The 19,408-nt window shown below is 36.0% G+C and overlaps 2 protein-coding genes and 1 long non-coding RNA gene across 4 annotated transcripts in view; 1 reads left to right on the top strand and 2 right to left on the bottom strand.

The window, feature by feature from the left end:
- LOC117986911 (NADH dehydrogenase [ubiquinone] 1 beta subcomplex subunit 2, mitochondrial-like) overlaps positions 1-19,408 on the bottom strand; it is a 132,694-nt gene that overhangs the window by 91,615 nt on the left and 21,671 nt on the right. The window lies entirely within an intron of this gene.
- cindr (CIN85 and CD2AP related) overlaps positions 124-19,408 on the bottom strand; it is a 33,859-nt gene continuing 14,574 nt past the window's right edge. The window contains exons 8-15 of one of the 2 annotated variants that reach the window (XM_034974325.2): positions 18,706-18,812; positions 18,234-18,437; positions 17,191-17,276; positions 16,021-16,234; positions 14,927-15,044; positions 10,324-10,408; positions 9,282-9,610; positions 124-8,674 (exon numbers count right to left, since the gene is read on the bottom strand). In XM_034974325.2, coding sequence (XP_034830216.1) covers positions 8,522-8,674; positions 9,282-9,610; positions 10,324-10,408; positions 14,927-15,044; positions 16,021-16,234; positions 17,191-17,276; positions 18,234-18,437; positions 18,706-18,812 — 1,296 coding nt within the window. In that variant the 3' untranslated portion in view covers positions 124-8,521. Of the gene's footprint in view, positions 8,675-9,281; positions 9,611-10,323; positions 10,424-14,926; positions 15,045-16,020; positions 16,235-17,190; positions 17,277-18,233; positions 18,438-18,705; positions 18,813-19,408 lie in introns of both variants that reach the window. The other variant, XM_034974324.2, reaches the window with a different exon arrangement.
- Positions 10,665-14,659, top strand: LOC138403110 (uncharacterized). The gene is made up of 3 exons (XR_011237401.1): positions 10,665-12,541; positions 13,075-13,260; positions 14,073-14,659. It is a non-coding gene; the product is annotated as an uncharacterized lncRNA (long non-coding RNA).

A 19,408-nucleotide genomic window follows, 5' to 3' on the forward strand; every position in this document is an offset into this window, starting at 1 on the left:
TGTATTTACATAGTACTTGTATTGACAATGCATTCCTAGTTTTGTACTAATATCACTGTTTATTATCGATTGTTGATAAGGATAGATTTAAGAAGTATCTGTTGCCAGAATAATAAACAAATACAGTCATAAATTTATTTATTTTTCTTCATAATAAGAATATACTAATCCTTGAAAACTTTAGGAATGCATGGAGACGGGATAGTATTGTATATGAAAAATAAATTAAGTACTAAATAATTATCCTATATTACAGTGTTAACTGCGGTTTATCTTATAAACCCTGCGTGACATTAAAATGTACTTCCCGCCAAGCTTTGTATGTACATTTAAAATCCCTACGTTATATTTATAGGTATTTACATCAGAGTTAATAAATGCAATTTATTGGCCATTATGTGGATAGTTGAATAAAAAAATTATGAATAATTGAAATATTTTAGTCTAGCTGATCTGTCAATAGAGAAACAAGACCAAAAAAGGTGATATAAATAACTAATATTTAATATGTAACACTGCTTAAACGTGAACCGTTCGTTATAAAAAATTCAGGTACACATACTACAAATCGACTCTTGAATATTAAAAAATATTTAGGTTATTCATATTTTTGTTACATACCAAAAAAAAGGTTATGAACTTATTTGTAAATTATTTATTATCATTTTTAACGCCGATACGCAACAATATTATATAAATAGCTTTTTTCTTCTTACTAAATTAAACTTTGAATTGGAATTATTGGTAGTAAGTGATGATGCAGTCTTGCATGTGATGCAAGCACACATCTACTGAATTTCTGATGTGTTTGGCGTAGCGCCGTAGCTTCCGTTGGGCGATTACTTCGGCTAGAACGCATTCAATGTATTTTGCATAGCATGCGACACATTACGCCACCGAAAGTTCGGCGCGTGTACTTCTACTTCTACGCCGTCTAATATCCAATATTGTAATAAAATCTTTCTTTCTGGTCAATTCAACACGTCGCAACCGCACACCACAAAGTGACGACACCGGCTGAAGGCGACGCCACGTACCGCCGTACGTAATTTTTCATAAAGTGCTGAACTAAACGCCCGGCACGGCACGTCCGACTGTTCGGCGCGTTTGGTGTGTCACACCAACCAAATACCACATCCGATAGTTCAGTCGCTGAAGTATCGGCGCCGTACGTTCAGCAGGTGTGACGCTACCCTAAGTCGCGTGGTCGCCCTGCTCATCAGACCAGAGTAAAATTAGAGATTATAAATTTTCAAATTGCCGCTGTCGGTAATCGAACACGGCACCTCCCACTTATGAAACCACACTGCGCTAGGGAGGTCTTCATAATCGTTTGCTATCAGCGAATTAGTTTTTGTTTTCATTTCTTGCTTAGTAAATGATGTGTAATAACTATTAACTGACTTAGTGAGAATTTTTTTTTGTATTTAGCCAAGTTTAGCTTGTTTTGCTAAGTAACTATTTTTGATTTCATCATTATAAAATTACGAAGCGCTTAGCTCAGAAAAACAATTGACGTACGTGTGAAATAAATAACCTTCGTTTGTGTGAAATATTTTAAAAGGAAGATTAAGAGGATTTTATCCGCAGTGCGCTTCATATAAACGTAGTTAGGATCTCATTTAAGTGTTAACAAATCAAAATCAAGAATAGCATGTAAATCTGTGAGCCCGTGTAACTTTGAAAGTACACGTTTCTGCAGAAATCTGACAAACCACAGACGTTTTGAGTTGCTAGAACGAGTACATTTCACTGTGTTTGGTTGGTTAATGTTCAAATAAGAATTAAACTAAGTTTTTATGGAGTGCACGGGAGAAACTTTTTTTAATGTGATTACCTACATGTTAAACCAAACAAAAAGCTGTTGAAGATTATTATCAAGTTATCAGTGATAATAATTAACAGCGGTAGATTTATGGCAAAAAGTAAAAAATAGTGTCATGAAATAAGATATAAAGTTCGCAAGTTTACATTAATAAACTCCTCATATCTACGAAGTGTAAATAAAAAAAGTACAGCCCCTCAACGCATAATTATTATGGTACCGATTATTTTCTTGGACAAAAATGCTTGGAAATGTCACTAAAATGAGGCCTCAACGGAAAATTAAAACGACAATATTATAAGGTATATAGTCAATTGCTGAAAACGGAACTGTGATAGTGTTAGATTCACTATTTTAACCAATTTAGATTTTTATTATTATTTAAGGGGCAGGGCAATAAATTCCTGAAAGGCTGGCAACGCATCAGCAGTTTCTTTGGCGCTGCAAATGTTCATGGGCGGCGGTAATCACTTGACATCAGGTGACCCGCCTGCTCGCTATTTCTATTTAAAAAAAATTATTAAAACATAAAATAACTTGCTTTACGTTTTGATACCTACAAAGGTTTATAATTACAAGGAGTTATACACTTTCCAGTATAACAACGTATCAGGTTCTAATTACTATGGCACAACATTATCGTATTAGATTTACAAACGAGTTCATAACGTCAAAATAAAAAGGTTGTTAATTTTTAACGAGATGGGTTATATTACAATGCCCAAGAATACGAACAATTTTTTCATTTTAAATACCCATAGTTATGTTACTATACTGACTCTATATTATTTTGTACTACCTATATTATTTATATGTGAATATTTAATTTCTATGTTATTACATAATAAGCATTAGTTTTGCATAATAAAAATTCTATAAATGTTCATTATGCGACATTTGTGCACTATTAAAGCCATTGATTTTTTTCCAAATTAACGAGTTTCTATGCGTTAGGCGAGTTTATCACAATATAAGCTAGAACCTCCAAGCAATAGTAAGCATTTTTAATATATTTTAAACCGATATAAACAGCTTCGTAACTTTCAATACATTTTATTTATTTGTAATAAAAGTAAAATCTGCGACAATGCGATATTTAAAATGTTCTAAAATGTTACAACTTACAATATTTTCATAATGTAACTAAACATATCTAATAATTGTTATATTCACAACAAGTATTATTAGTAGCGGTTTTAAAAATTTACGACCGGAAATATTTGTGGTCGCAAATGTATGTTTTTTTTAAAGGAAAAACCAAACAAATATCTGTAAAACAATTTTTACCTGCAAATTGCTGCGGATCTTGTAAATAACTGATCAGAAATAATAATTGTCGGAATCGCATCTAAAGGGAAAATGTATTTGGGCCTTGGTAATAGGAATTTTTATCGAAAATATTTGTGGTCTTACCACAAATATTTTAGATAAAAATTCCTATTTCATTACACTTTTAATGGTAATTTTATAAAATAGTAATACAACGAAATAACAAAACATGTAAATATTGGATGGTAAAACACAACCTCATTACAAATCTCGCATAATACATACACTTATACACGTAATCGATTATCTAATTATTACAATATATTTAATGTAAATAAATGTTCGTTAATATTGTACAATGAAACAAATCAAGAAGATATGTTTTACAAAAAGGTACATTGTTGCGGACTTACTCTGGACATACGTATTTTGTACAAATACAAAAATATATTACTACTAATTAAATATGGCTCTCGGTGTCACTTATGTATTTGATACGTATTAAAGTAAACTGTCTCCACATCATCAGACTGAATGACCGGATTTCAATCTGTAATTTTATAATTATTGCTGTTATTGTTATTTGAATGATGCGTCCAAACTATGTATAAAATAACATTTTATAAACAATATGTATTGTATAAAACGGGTACATACCACGATTAATTAGGCGATTTTTACAGCCGATATTTCGACTCAGTTGTTGCGGCAGTTAAAAATCGTGTTATGTACCCGTTTTATACAATATTCAATATCTCGTTAAACCACGAAATAAGCTTGAAATCATTATGTTATAAACATTTCTTTGGACACATTTAGCAATTGGGTCGGGTCAATTGGTTGGGCAAACCCCACTAAATCGGAGTTGGGCGATGTATTTAGCAAATCAATCAGATTATTGATATAGGATCTGACAATTTTTAGGGTTCCGTACCTCAAAAGGAAAAACGGAACCCTTATAGGATCACTTTGTTGTCTGTCTGTCTGTCCGTCAAGAAACCTACAGGGTACTTCCCGTTGACCTAGAATCATGAAATTTGGCAGGTAGGTAGATCTTATATAGTCCATGCCAATAAAATTGAAAACTAACAATAACAAATATGGCAGTACTGATCACGTGACTTTATTTTGAAATGACGTCTACTGATGCGCTATTGCTGAACTATATCGGGAATGAACGATTGAACGAACTAACTCTGATGTAAAGAATTATTTGATTTTATGTACTTGCAAAACCTAAATAGTCCGAAATAAATGAAAACTTGAATCTACGAATTCTAATTATAACAAGAAATAAAAAAATCTCATTTATGTTTTATTTTAGTGAAATAGTAGACCTTCAAAGTTTCATACAAGTTTTAAGTTCCTACATTATTACGTAAGACATTCTACTGCCTTACATTAAATTATAGGGTAGGTGGCTGTATGTGTCCAATACGTAATTCCAAAAACTAATGATTTTATGTATTTATAATGTAAGTAGGTACGTAGTGTAACTAGATACAGCCTATAGAAAGCTGTCCACTAGTACACTGGTAGCTCTATCGGTTCACGGCGGATCCTAATTGCGACGTTGCCAAACTTATACTACTTAATAGCATGGCTTGTAAGTAAAGAAGGTTGTGGATATTTAAGTTTGTCTTTCTGTCGCACTCTTTACTATTCTATAACTTACTAGCTGATCCCATTTAGGTTTTAAAGATCCCGTGGGAACTTTTGATTTTCCAGGACAAAAAGTAACCTATCCGTAGTAGCCCGTACCCGTGATGCAAGATATCTGAGTGCCGAATTACGTAAAAACATTTAAACGCATGATTCTTTAAAAATTCTAAAATAAAATATAGCCTATGTCATAATGTAGCTTTCTATTAGTGAAAGAATTTTCAAAATCGGTTCAATAGTTCCAAAGATTACCCCCTACAAACAAACTTAACGACATTACCTCTTATAATATTATTAGTATAGAGTATAGATTTTGCTGTATAACTTTTATTTAAATAAAATATTATTACGTAAAAGCAATATGAAACAGCATTATATATCTATTAATGGGTTGGTATACAACGCTATATTAAAATAACTTGATTTAAATAACTCGATTAGTTTTCGATTCTGAACGAATTATCGATGTGTACGGTCACTCACTTTCATTCATTTTTAGTCTGTGGTTGCAATGTCGTCCCTGCGCAGCTCTATAGAAATTAAAGAATGTAAACGTCAAAACTTGCAAAGTTATTTTTTCTGTGGTTGTGAATTCTTGTTTTCATTTAGTTTTTATTAAAATTTTTGCTTAAATCATGGATAAATTGAATGAACATTACGTGTATATTTTACTTAAGATGTTTTTCGTGGACCAGAAGGCGTTTGTGCGTGTTTTTAACTGTTTTATCATCGTGAAAAGTATTAACGAAGTTACGTGTTAGCGAAAAGGTATCTTTGTTATTGTTATTTTTCAATTCGATTGGCCCGGACTGTAGCTGACATTTGGGGAAAAATCTGAAAACCGTGAATTTAGAGTTGGATCACACAAAAAAAAATTAAATTGTGGTCATGAACTAATAATTAGTATTTTCAACTTTCGAAGTGAGTGACTATATCAAGTGGGGTATCATATGAAAGGTCTTCATTTGACATTCTAAAACAGATTTTTATGCATCATAGTTTTTGAATTATCGTGCAAAATGACGAAAAAATACGACTGTAGTACGGAACCCTCATTGCGCGAGCCTGACTCGCACTTGGCCGGTTTTTTCACGTCATCTATCAATAATCTAATTGATTGTCTTCGCTTAAATCGATATCGGGCCGCATATAATATTGCGAACGTTTTATGCAACAACAGTTTTGTAGATAATAATATGGTCACGCCTTGCGATCTTACCATGATATAATAGCAGCAAAAAATTAACAATACAATTTAGAATTTATTTGCGCAGTAACTAATGCCTAAATTAAACTGTAAGAGCGTGTTAGCGTGTTTGCGCTACTTCGTATTCATATTCAGAAAAACAAGATTCGAAGTGGCCGTCATACAAAATTTACATATCGTTGTGCATTAATATGAATCAAATAAGTTCACACGCGCACGTAGTTTGACGGCCACTTTGACTCGTATTTTTATGAAGCCGTATACGAATCGATTACGAATGAATGCACAGACGCCCTTAGAATACTTTTAATATTTACAGTTAGGACTATTTAGGCCCCAATCGGACAATACAACTCAATGAGGCCATTCATAACGTGGTATGTACAGTTTCAGTTCATACAAACATGGAATGTGCAAATCACAATAGACCAAAATGCCTCAATTAATCACATTACTAGTCTATAGTTGACTTAGTATAATATTCTCAATGTACAAACAAAATATTAATGGCACGAATTTTGTATTCATAATTTACTGTTTGAACATTACATACAAGCCAAAAAAAAGTGATTGGTGGGCTCGATTTTCGTATAACATCAATCTTGTTACACAGACTTCATAGACTTCCGTTCAAATATGCATGTCTCCAATACTGCTTGGGTAAAAATTCATCAATAAATTTTCGAATGAACTAAATTTTAGCACCGAAAATAGGACTAAGTTTAATACAAACTTGTTAGCAAGATCAGTTTAATGCACGAATGACCACGTTTGTAGTCCTATCAATGTTTGACCAAATATACAGAATAATTATTTAAGTCATAAGTCATAACATCCATAACCCTATAAAAATTCAGACTACAAAATAGCACTTAATACGATAAAACAAAATAAAGAGCAATATTAAAAATGACAACATTCTCAGCAACAACTTACATAGTATTAAATATAAATTATTATTCTATAATTACTTGTCGTGATTTTAAGGCCTTCACCTTCCTATAAATCTACATACCTTAAGTACTCACAGAACTGCTAAGGAATTTCTTATATCACATGCGATACAAAACAACAAAGTAAGTGTGGAAGATTGTGAAATCAAATCACACAAATTATGTCTAATTAGACCAAAATAAACAATACAAAATGATAAAATATTTATAAATTATGCACAATTTCATCAAAGAAAAATATTAAACAAAGGAAAACTAGTGGATCATCAACATTTATAATGCATACATTTTGAGATCTCACTCGCTATTTTAGCTCTGTGTCAAACTGTCATGTCAAAAGTACGATTTAAGTCTTTAATTTAAGGTGAATCTCAAAATGTACGCATTATACACAAATCGCAAGTGCTTCAAATGAAATAGATGTTATCCGTGGATGGGCCGGATGGATGGGATACAAGGTCACAGACAGACACACTTTTGCGCTTATGATATTAGTATGGATTTTTATTTATTCTTGAGTGACGTAAGTTCGGCTTTGCCTACTCAGTTTCATTAAAAGGGTATGCTGGTTTAAGGTAAAACGTTTTGGAAAAGGCCTCAAGCAGCTAAAAAAGACGTTGAATCATTATAGCAGAGCATATTAATATTGTTAAAAAAGAAAATTAAACATGCTTGTATCGTTACTTTAAAAAGTCGCACCGTAATAAGAAGACCGGAATCGTACTAACAAAATGCCATCCGAATAATCACCACTCAGCCACAAAGCAAAATAATAATAAGAAGATAATCACCACTCGAGGTGCAGACTCATTGATTAGGTGGCGTTATAGATATTATGTTTTCGGCCTAGTAATGCACCCTACAATTATTTCAAACGTTTTAGAATCAGGCTAAGATCTATAGAGTGTACTTTGACTTTCCTTAGAATTCAAACGAGACAGATTTATGTGAGAGTGAGAGACACAACTCTGTCTTGAGTCTGACCAAAACCAAAAGTACGTTCTTATAGACTCAATGTCACCCAGGTTTGGACTTTCGTACATGTCTACCCTGATACAATTTCTTTAATGTCAAAAGCTTGCAACATCTTTTGCACAAAGTGCACAGATAGATGTGAGAGTAACTTAAGGTTCAAAGTATATTGTCTCAGAGTTCAAACAAAGCGACGCGACGGCGTCTTTTCTAAAACATGACGATGCATATTTAGCTTTATCTCTCCTACGAAATCATACTCATTTTATACCAGTATGTACATTAGTACATATTTAAGAGGAAAAAATTCCTCGCGAATATTCGCGGTGACGCACCGCGCACCCTTTTCGTTTAGCTTCACATTTATTACGTATCATCATCATCACATTCTTCGCTACAACACTGCGCCAATATGCATTGAGCCTAAGTGTAAATCAAAAAACTTGAAGTTGGAAACTTGGAAGTTTCTACAAGAGAACATGTCCAGCAGTGGACGTCTGTCGACGACGTACATGCTGAATGTCACATACCTGCTTCCTCAGGAATTTCAATTCGTAGATTTCTTTATAATCCTGTTTTATGTGCGCAACCGTATGCTTCACTTGTTAAAGCCAACAACATTCAATGGGAATGTTAGACTTGCGTCACACAGTGCGCAAGTTTCTCGATCTCCACCTGCAGCGCATGACGTTTGTCAGACTCCTGCTTGAGCTTGTCGGTTAGGTCTTCAATGGCAGCGTTGAATTTAGCGTTTTGTACTTCTAATAGCTTCTCTAAGTTTAATATCTAAAACAAAAGTAGTATTTATATTATAGTATAGTAGTATTTATTTATACGTTACACGTGAATGAAAATTATTATTTACATCTATACATTGTAACAGCATAGAGAGCAAGGTTTTATTGTTTTCGAAAAAAAAAAACAATATCAAATTCTGCCATACATCTGCATGCCGCTAATGAAAACTGAGAAACAAAAATCGATAGTACAGCATTTAAAACAGTCTTATCCATACTAATATTATAAATGCGAATGTGTGTCTGTCTGTCTGTCTGCTAGCTTTTCACGGCCCATCCGTTTAATCGATTTTGATGAAATTTGGTATAGAGATAGCTTGCATCCCGGGGAAGGACATAGGGCGGATACTTTTGATCCCGGAAAATTAAAGAGTTTCCACGGGATTTTTAAAAACCTAAATTCACGCGGACGAAGTCGCGGGCATCATCTAGTTAGGTATAATTAAAAAACACGACCATGCCATATTGAATTTTTTCTAAAAATCAATATGGCATGGTTGGCATGTATGGCATTGGCACGCGCTCCTTTAACCATTGAGCTATTTGAGGAGTTCATTACATTTTGTAACCTCATGCAAAGTAAAGCTTGTACTCACTCTGTTGTTGAGCTGTGCGATTAAAGCCTCCGAGCCTCGATCAGACAACTCGGCAGGTTTGTCCGCCTTCAGCGAGTGTAGCCGCCTCTCCAGCGTCCCTGAACTCATCGATTTCTCTTCCGATTTTTCGATATTACTGTTACTCGATTTCTCGATTATACTCGAGAATTTGTTTATCGGGCTAATTTCGTGTTTATCGATGGGCGTCAGCTTGTCGGGTCTGCTTGGCGACTTGTCGGTGGGTTCGTTGGTCGTCCGCGTGAACGCAGTCGGTGGAGAGGGCGCGGGTGGCTTCTTTATGTCCTCTAACATCGCGGTTAACGTTCGACCTAGAATAGCAATACCGTTGCGTTGAGTAAAAGTAGTAACAACAATCGTGTTCTATGAAACTGGCAAAATTAAGCCGGAAATATATATTAGCGCGTCGTGTTGTGTCGAGACTACTGAGTACGAGTCTCCTCTCAGAATGAGACTTTGGTCGTAGTCTACCACGCTGGTCAAGTGTGGATTCACAGACATCATGCATGATTGAGAATATTATGAAGAACTCAGGTGCGCAGGTATCGTCACGATGTTTTCCTTCACCGTTAAAGAAAGTGACATTTAATTGTTTAAAACGCACATAACTTCGAAAAGTTAGAGGTTCGTGCCCAGGGTCGCACCCCAGATCTCCGAGTAGGAGGCGGACGTCTTAACCACTACTATTACCAAATGGATTTCACACACCCGCAATATTTTTGAAAGACCTATTCAACGACACCTCACACCATGAGATAGACGAGAGAAAAATTACCTATAGTACGCGACAGGTCAATTTGTCAAACAAAACAAATTTGTAGAATTTAGGGGGTATTCCAGTAAATATCCTCTCCTTTTTTGTAGTAGATTGTTCTGTATGTTTATCTCTTATCCAATTCCGATCGACCTCTCACTATATATAAAATAATAACCTGTAACTATATAGCTCACTTAAATTAATTCTACTCCTGACATTCAAAAGTGCACATTGTAGCAAATTTTGTAAAATAAATGTTGAGCATACCTGCAGCGGTGGGAGACTGTAGCGGCGGTGGTCTGCTGGTGGGCAGGTCTGGAGGGCGTTCGGGAGGATGTTTCGGATCTCCTGACTGTCGATTTTTTGACTATAATAAAATCGTATAACTATGTTATAAATTACCACCACCCATAGCTTTGCTCAGCGAAAATATAAATCCGTACTAATATAATAATTGCGAAAGTGTCTTTATGTCTGTCTGCTGGCTTTTCACGGCCCATCCGCTTAACCGATTTTGAGGTAGGTACAGAGACGGCTTGCATCCTGTTGTTGCAGCTAGTCCATACTAATATTATAAATGAGGACAGACAGACATACACACTTGTATGTCTGTCTGTCAGGCTGTCTGCCTTTCACGGCCCATACATACAACCGATATTGACGAAATTTGGTACAGAGATAGCCTTATACAAAAGTAGCCTAATATCACGCTTATTAATTTATAAATAGTTAAAGGAGACTGCCCACCAATGGTATCGCTATAGATATAGGTGTACACCGAAATGGTGAAATTAGTAATTCCTGTTTTTAATTTTAAAAAACATTTAAAATGTTACGAAATAAAAAAACAGCCGTATAATTAGAAACTGACCGAAATAAAAGTAGTTGTTTTGTTCATTTTCCTGACATTAGCAAAACATGTAGTGACGCGAATCAAGGAATCGATAAGCTTAGGTCGATTATGATGACGTCTTGCTTCGACTTCCGATTATTACTTTCATGCATCAATCCTTATTACAATCGCAATAATTGTTGTGATTGGCTGAATTTTTGGTATTCTTGTTGCAACAATGCAAATGCATTATAGGCAACAGTAAGCACGCCTCAACCAATCAGAAGTAATTGAGATCGTTACATTGTAGCGGACATTAATTAACAAAATCGAAACAAAATCGAGCCCCTGTCGTTATTACAATAGCAATAGAATTATTACAATAGTTCTGATTGGTTGAATTTATGGTATAGTCCGCGACAGGTTGAGATGGCAATCGGGGTATGAGGTGAGGGGATGCCCCGCACACCCACCCGCATTCGCACGCACCGATTAAACACGGGGGGTGTTAGTGCGTTCCCTTCCCGATTGTCATTTCAACCTGTCGCGTAGGTACTATATTCATATTGCAATGCATTGTAGCAAATAGTGAGCGTCAACAAATAGGTGATTGCGATCGCGACATTGTAGCTGTAATTTCACCGTAATCGAGAGGTTGTCGAATGTCAAATCTAAATGGTGAATCTTCAAAAAAAGATCGATTTTTAGATCGATTCGAATCGAAATCTGAGGAACGGATTAAAAAAAATCGAGGTCTGGAATATTTATTTCGCAAAAATAAATCTTCGATTTTTTCGATACCTATATTTTAATTAAAAATCAAATTAGTTAGTACCAGTTATGAAAAAATACCTAATAGGGTATACATATTATATTGATATTCTTCCCAACACTTCTCGGTTTCTGGGTATCTGAATTTGATCAACTATAGTCGAATTTTTAATTTTGGACGTTTTTATGAAAAATAAATAGTGCAGGGGGCAATAAGATATCAATGGTATGAATGACCAACTAACTTGGTAAAGTAGCTACGGGTAACTTCAAAACGTGTCAAACATTGTGAGTCAATAGTTCAATGGAATTAAAGGTAGAACATGCTGTAAATTGTTTAATAACATCAAATAATTACTCAATAAAAAACATATTTATGTACATAAATCATATTCTAAAACCCTTTTTTAAAATAATATTATACCAATGTTACCCATATATATGTACTTATTTTATTTTAGTAGTTATTTACTAGTTTTATATTGCTTCTTTTTTACTCTGTTTGCGTGAACTCAATCTAAAATAAAGAAGCAAAAATCGGAACGTAGATCGATTTTCTTGTCACAAAAATAGATTCTTTGAAAATCGATATCGGATCGATATGACATCCCTAATGTCAAATAAATTGTTTGTTTTTAATTCGTTCTCTGTGGTTGTTCAGCTAAAGCACAGAACACTATTACTGCTGTTTAATTTTTTGTTTAATCACTATTTAATAATTAGACAAAGTGATCTAGGAATCTACAGACGCCTAGTTAGTTGTAGACATAGATAATACACATTATTATGTTATGGAAAATCCATCAAGTCGGTGTGGTAATTTGTTCCTTCCGGGACTCTCCACTGCGACTTTTGGATCTTGGAATTCACCTGCACCAGTAGGTAAGTAATAAATAAATAATTATTTGGTTTATAAGAGTGTTAGGGCAGAGTGAACTAAAGTGAGGAAACTCTCGGCTTGATTCTGAATCGACGATATGTCAAATAATAGGTTAAGGTTATTCTTTTTAAAAAAAGAAGAAAGAAAGAAAAGAAAGGTGACGTGAAAACGGTAAAATCATGGAAAATAGGGCTACATTAGAGCTATTTGCGTGATGTCGAAGCCTCGACGTTTTATTAGAAGTAACCAACTGTCGTGAAATGTGGTTAGAACACCTTTTGAGAACATTACGGAGAACTCTCAAGCGTACAGGTTTCCTTACGATGTTTTCCTTCACCGTTAAAGAAAGTGATATTTAATTGCTTAAAACGCACATAACTAACAGTTGAGTTGTGTTTTTGTTTGTGTTGATTGTTTGAGTCGTTGTATCTTATCATTATTCACTTAATTAACTGATTAAAAACAATTAACTGATCAAAGAAGAATTGCAAATGCTTTTGAAATTATCTAATATTGTAAATATATGATTTGACAGATTTCACATGAACATGTCATTTGCATGGAGTGTTTTGGTTCATCACAAAAAGCTCTCCGAGCCGGGCTAGCACCTGCTGCTTTATTTGGACACAGAGTGCAAGTTATGCATGTGGCATATCTCCTCGCACAGCCTTCAGACTCTGAGGAAAGAAATATTATTCTGCGTTGGATTTCTGCACACTTGGTATGTATAATAATGAAAAGTACTACTTACCCATTAGACAGCCTATACAGATGAAGTGGCATATGCAGATATGTTACCCGCTTAAATACCTGTATTTTACCAGTCATAGTACCTATACTATGTACTTTTTTTTTTTTTTTTTATTCAGATACAAGTTAGCCCTTGACTGCAATCTCACCTGGTGGTAAGTGATGATGCAGTCTAAGATGATAGCGGGCTAACCTGGAAGGGGTATGGCAGTTTTTATTAAACCCGTACCCCTTTGGTTTCTACACGGCATCGTACCGGAACGCTAAATCGCTTGGCGGCACGGCTTTGCCAGTAGGGTGGTAACTAGCCACGGCCGAAGCCTCCCACCAGACAAAACAGTAGTAGTAGTTCATACAGTACATTCAATCTGTACTGTATGAACTATTATCTGTACATGTTGCAATGTTTAACATATAGTTATGTATTCTGTATGTGTTATTTCGATTTGTAACTAGTAATTACTTAATCATCTTCATGATCAACCCATCACCGGCTCGCTACAGAGCATGGGTCTCCTTACAGAGTGAGAAGGGCCATAATCTCCCATGCTGGCCAAGTGGATTGATTGGCATACTTCACACATCTTTCAGGACAGTATAGTGAATGCATACAGGTTTCCTCACGATGTTTTCCTTCACCTTTAAAGAAAGTGATATTTAATTGCTTAAAACACACATAACTTACACAAGTTAGAGGTGTGTATACCTATCTTATCATCATTCAATTCACTTAATTAACTGATTAAAAGCAATGTTTAACATATAGTTATGTATTCTGTATAGGTGACGCCTCGCTGTGGCATGACGCCGCGTGCATCGCTGCGGGCTTAGGTGTTCCACGTGAGCGCGAGGCCTTCTACACGTCACGGCTAGACGCGGTGCCTATATGTGTGCTACCAATGCCAGAGCGCAGCTAGCGGATACCCATAGTATGCGACAGGTCAAGATGGCAATCGGGGTATGAGGCTGGGGACGCTCCGCACAGCCGCACGTCACCCCGATTGTCATCTTGACCTGTCGCGTTCTATAGAATGCTGCCGCATCGTTGCCGACGTAGGACGAAAGCGTCAAGCTTGTGCCACCTGAGTAGGTACGACAGTAGTGCGACAGGTGGGGTTTGAACCGGCGACCCTTCGGATTTCAGTCCACACCTTTAACTGTTGAGCTATTGAGGCTTCTATAATATAGATTTCTTTAGAAATATATTTAATAAAGCGAAATATTTCAGTAAAACGTAAGTTAGCAGCGAATTAACAGTTTCGAAAATTCTAATTTCGGAGGTCGTTCTTCACCATATTTCTGCGGAATCCGGAGGTTTAGATTTTTTTTAAATGTGTAATTAAATGTAATAAAACTATCCTAAAAATTAAGCTCTATTTTATTAGTGGACAACTTATTTGGTAGCGATACTGAGTCCCATAGTCACTTGGGCAATGGCCTTTAACTCCTCACGCGCCATTTAACTTTTTATGTCAAATTTCTTGTCGGAAGTACGATTTTAGTCCTTATTTTAAAGTGAACCGTACTTTTGACATGACAGTAGACCCATAGAGTTAAAATGGTGCGCGAGAAGTGATTTTGTACGAACTATAACACAACATTATTACAAATCTATAACGTAAAAAAACACTGCTTACCTCTAAACTAGACTCTAGGCTTTCTAAAACAGATATTCGGTTGCTGATCGACGAAGTGCTCTTCGACATTTCCATTGAGTGACTCGACCGTTTTTCCTCCAAACCGCAATCCAATATCCTACCAATCATTGTAATATGCAACAAATCACAACAGAATCAACATTGAAACTAAGAAAAATTCTTATTATAATTTCTGCATTGATTCTCAGTTACGACATAACGATGACTCAATGATTAGATCATTATTAAAGAACCATTTATTTATTAGCCCCTGACCTTGCAAGCCGTGTATCTAACTGGTTCTGAACTTATTGCTATATCGTGACAAATTAAAACGGAATGACACAACTTCAATAATTTTTTTACTAACAAAAGAAGAAATATTTGTGGAGCTGGAGAACTTTATTTTGATTCCTAGTGTCTCGATGCTAATATGTCTAATAACCCAAGGCATACTGCAAAGCACAAAGCAACAACAAGCAAGCTCTTTAACCGTAAAACGCAACGCACACCTACCAAGTGGAGTGCAGCTGAGACAGCTAAATAAATTTTAGGAATAATTTTAAGGACGCCTAAAAAGTTTTGAGGGTAAAAAGTTCTGTACTAAAATTGTGAAGCATTTTTCACCCTCTCCATCTAGGAGCCTGGTGCACTTCAACCATCTGTCGAGTCAGATCTTTTTCCACGCAAATTCTGGAACCAACTCCCGTCGGCGGTAATCCTATAGATTTTAACACGGGTTTACTTGAGGGGCGGATCAACAAATTACTGAAAATCCAGCAACGCACTGGCGGTTCCTCTGGTGCTGCAAATGTTTATGGGCGACGGTCGTCATTTAACATCCGTGACCCGCCTACTTACTGCTCGCTCACTATATGAAAAAGTTTTTTTTTTTTATAAAAATAGCGAGCAGGTGGGTCACCTGATGTTAATTGATCATCGCCGCTCATTAATATTTGCAGTATCAGAGTGAACCGCCAATGCATTGGCGGCCTTTCAGGAATTTGTTGGTCCGCTCCTTGAATAACCCCATACTGTAATCTAAAGGGAACACCGTCGAAGGGAGTTGATTCCACACTTAATAACAAACTAACCTGTCTGTGCTTCCTCCGCCCGCCTTGCTAGCAACTCCACTCGCCTCGGACGATGTAGAAGCGGAGCGTGATTTCCCTTCGGACCCGAAACTCGTTTTCTTTGCCTGGTTCAGTTTAAGTTCCTCCATCCACGGTGCTTTGTTTTTTTCCCATTCTCGTGTACGAGGTCTGATTTCTTCCGCTTTTTCTGATGATGTTAGTTTTTCTTTTGGCACTAGAACAATCAATTTATGCTTATCATCCATGTATATAAAAGGAAAAGCTCATTGACTGATTGTTTGATCTATCAATGCACAGCTCAAACTACTCGACTAATAAAGGATTTTTGAAAATTCAATCCATAAAGGGGTAAAACAGGGTTTTGAAATTTGTGTAGTCCACGTGGACGCAGTCTCAGGCATAAGCTAGTTTAGTCATAAAAAAGTTACGGCATGCCAGCAATTAATTGAAATAAGCATGGGGATTACGTAACTTTAGTTGACTTTTGGCACAGAATATGTTACAGGTACAGAAGGCTCATTCCGCAAAGCCGTTTAAATAAATAGCGGCTCTCGTTACGACGCAATAAAGTGCAATTCAACTCGCACAGCCTAAAATTTAATAAAGCTTCTCTTTGTATCACGTCACTTCTTATCTCTCTCATACAGAACTAAAATATTTACGCGAGTGTTTTCGAAAAGGTCCGTGCGGAGGTGTGACAGGAGATGTGTGCGGACAAAACGGCGAGTCTTTGACATCACTGGCAGGCGTAAAATTTTAGTATGTACATTAGACGCAGGTAGTCTGGCTAACGAAAAAAGAGACTGGAAAAGCGCTGGTGGAGTTTACAAAATATCAGTATGACAGACCTGGAAATAACCTAATTTGATAGTTTAGAATTACTTATTTTTATTTCTGTTCTATTATTAAATTAATATAATAATCGCATAATATTTAACATATCGTCGATTCAGGATGGAACTGAGAGTTCCCTCACTCTAGTTCACTCTGCCTTTAGATGGTTGACAATCGAGTAGGATTGGGAAAAACAGTTTTTTAAACATTTTGTTCAAAACGATTAAAAATATGTTTAAAGCATTTTTAAAAAAAGTTTTAAACATGTTTAATACGCTTGTTTTAAACACTTGTTTAAAAGAGTACCAACCCTGCAACCCTGAGCTAGTTCCATACCTTCATGTCCGTTGGTCAGTCCGATCAGTTGCGGCGTGTCGTCGCGCAGGACTTGACTAGGCGGTCGCCGTCGAGGCGCCTTCACTCTGCGAACAAAAGTATACATAACTGGCGTAAATCAAAAGAACTTAAATCGCCGGAGGACAAAAATGTGACTAATTCTATCCGTCTCTTATCTTAATCTCATAACTCCATCCATCCATCCCATATCCTCCATCCATATTTTAATCTAGTAATTGTATCCATCCATCAAATATCTTCCATCTCATATCTTATAATGTAATAATCTTCTAAATATATAAAAGGAAAAGGTTACTGACAGATCTATGAACGCACAGCTCAAATTACTGGATGGATCGAGCTGTAATTTGACATGTAGATAGCTATTATGACGTAGGCATCCGCTAAGGATTTTTGAAAATTCAACCCCTAAGGGGGTGAAATAGGGCGTAAGCTAGTTGTATACGATCTTTAAACGAAATTGACAAGTTTAAAGCTAGTGCTATCCTTTTTTGGAGAGCAGTATGAAAGCGATAGCAATACATTTATATCTGTCATTTTAGTTTAGCGAGTACAGTTTTTTTAATAAAGAATATTAGCCAAGTTTATCATGCTGACTAATATTCCCCTTTCCCCTCCAACTAAACATAAAGCTTGTGCTAGAAGTAGAAGTAGGTACGACAATAGTGCAACGGGTAGGGGTGGCAACATTAGCCACAATATACATAATTCTTGTCGAATATACGTATTTATCTGCATGTACTCAGTAATATTTTAATGCCTCGCCGGCGGGCGTGAAGCGCGAGCGGTTAAGTCGTTTATTTATTGTTTTCCTGCGTTTATTCGGGGGTTTCGGTATGCTTTTTTATTTTACTTATTCCCATAGAATAATAAAACAATGTTTAAAGATTTTGAGTTTTATTTACTTCTTTAAAAATATCTCACTCACCGCTACTACTGCTCCCGCTCGACACCATTGACACCGTTGTTTTTTGTTTTTAACAAGACTTTTTAATACAAATCATCATTAAAATATTACTAACCTGCCGGCTCTCGGATCATTGAGTATGGAATTCCTCTCGATATGGTCGAACGTGTTGGCAGGGTTATTCGCACCAACGTTGGCGTTGGCATTGGCACTGGCGCCGGGGCTGGGTTTGCTTGACGTCACACCGTCCGTGCGGTCCCACTCCCCACTACTGCTGCTCCCGCTCGACACCGTCGACAACGTTGTTGAAGACTTTTCGCTGAAATATAACAAAAAAAATAAAGGTTACGTAAAATAATAAAATAATAATTAAGTGTATTTTAGTGCACACTACAAAATAATTTAAATAATAGGCTCACGACTGGCACATAAAGTCACGAGGTTTAAAAGTTCTAAATTAAAGGTTTGTCTGTCCTTTTCATATTACATTGGTAAGAAAAAGATGCAAATACTCATAAATTTTGTTGCACTCAGAATCAGTATCAATGTCTGTTGCGTCTGATAATGAGGTATTGTATTAAACTTACGTCTTCTCCGATGAGGACAGCATTTTATTTTTGAGTCCGCTGAACAACCCGCCGACGCTCGATGTCGGGGTCGGACTCTTTTTCAATGGCACAGGGGGTTTTTTCACCTAGAAATTATAAAGAAACTAGATGATGTCCATGACTTCATCCATGTATGATTTAAGATTTTAAAAATCGTATATCCAAATCGGTTCAGTCGTTGTGGCGCGAGCGAGTAAACAAACGTCCAACAAAGATCATTGGAGGAAATAATACCTTGTTTTAAAACATTCTATACTTGATGATGCCTGCGACTTCGTTCCTGCAAGGATGATTTTCCGGGATAATAGTTAGTCTATATCCGACTCCATCAGGATGCAAGCTATATCGGTACCAAATAGATGATGCACGCGATTTCTTTAGTGTGAATTTAGATTAGTTAAAGATCCTGTGGGAACTATTTGATTTTTCGGAACAAAAGTAGCCTAAAGTTCTTCCCCGGCATTCAAGCTATCTCTGTACTCGTGGGCCGTGAAAAGTTAGTATAGATTTTATGCTTTGCTTTCAGCAAGTGCTACTTTTGCGTCTACTTCTAATGCAAAATCATTTTCAAACTGAATCAATTACCTTCCGATTAGAAATTGGTGATTTGTGTCTGTCCTTCTGGTGATACAATAGATCATTGTTTTCTAAATATACCTACATTCTGCCATATTGGTCACGG

This window comes from Maniola hyperantus, chromosome 12, assembly GCF_902806685.2.
Source record: "Maniola hyperantus chromosome 12, iAphHyp1.2, whole genome shotgun sequence".
NCBI lineage: Eukaryota > Metazoa > Arthropoda > Insecta > Lepidoptera > Nymphalidae > Maniola > Maniola hyperantus.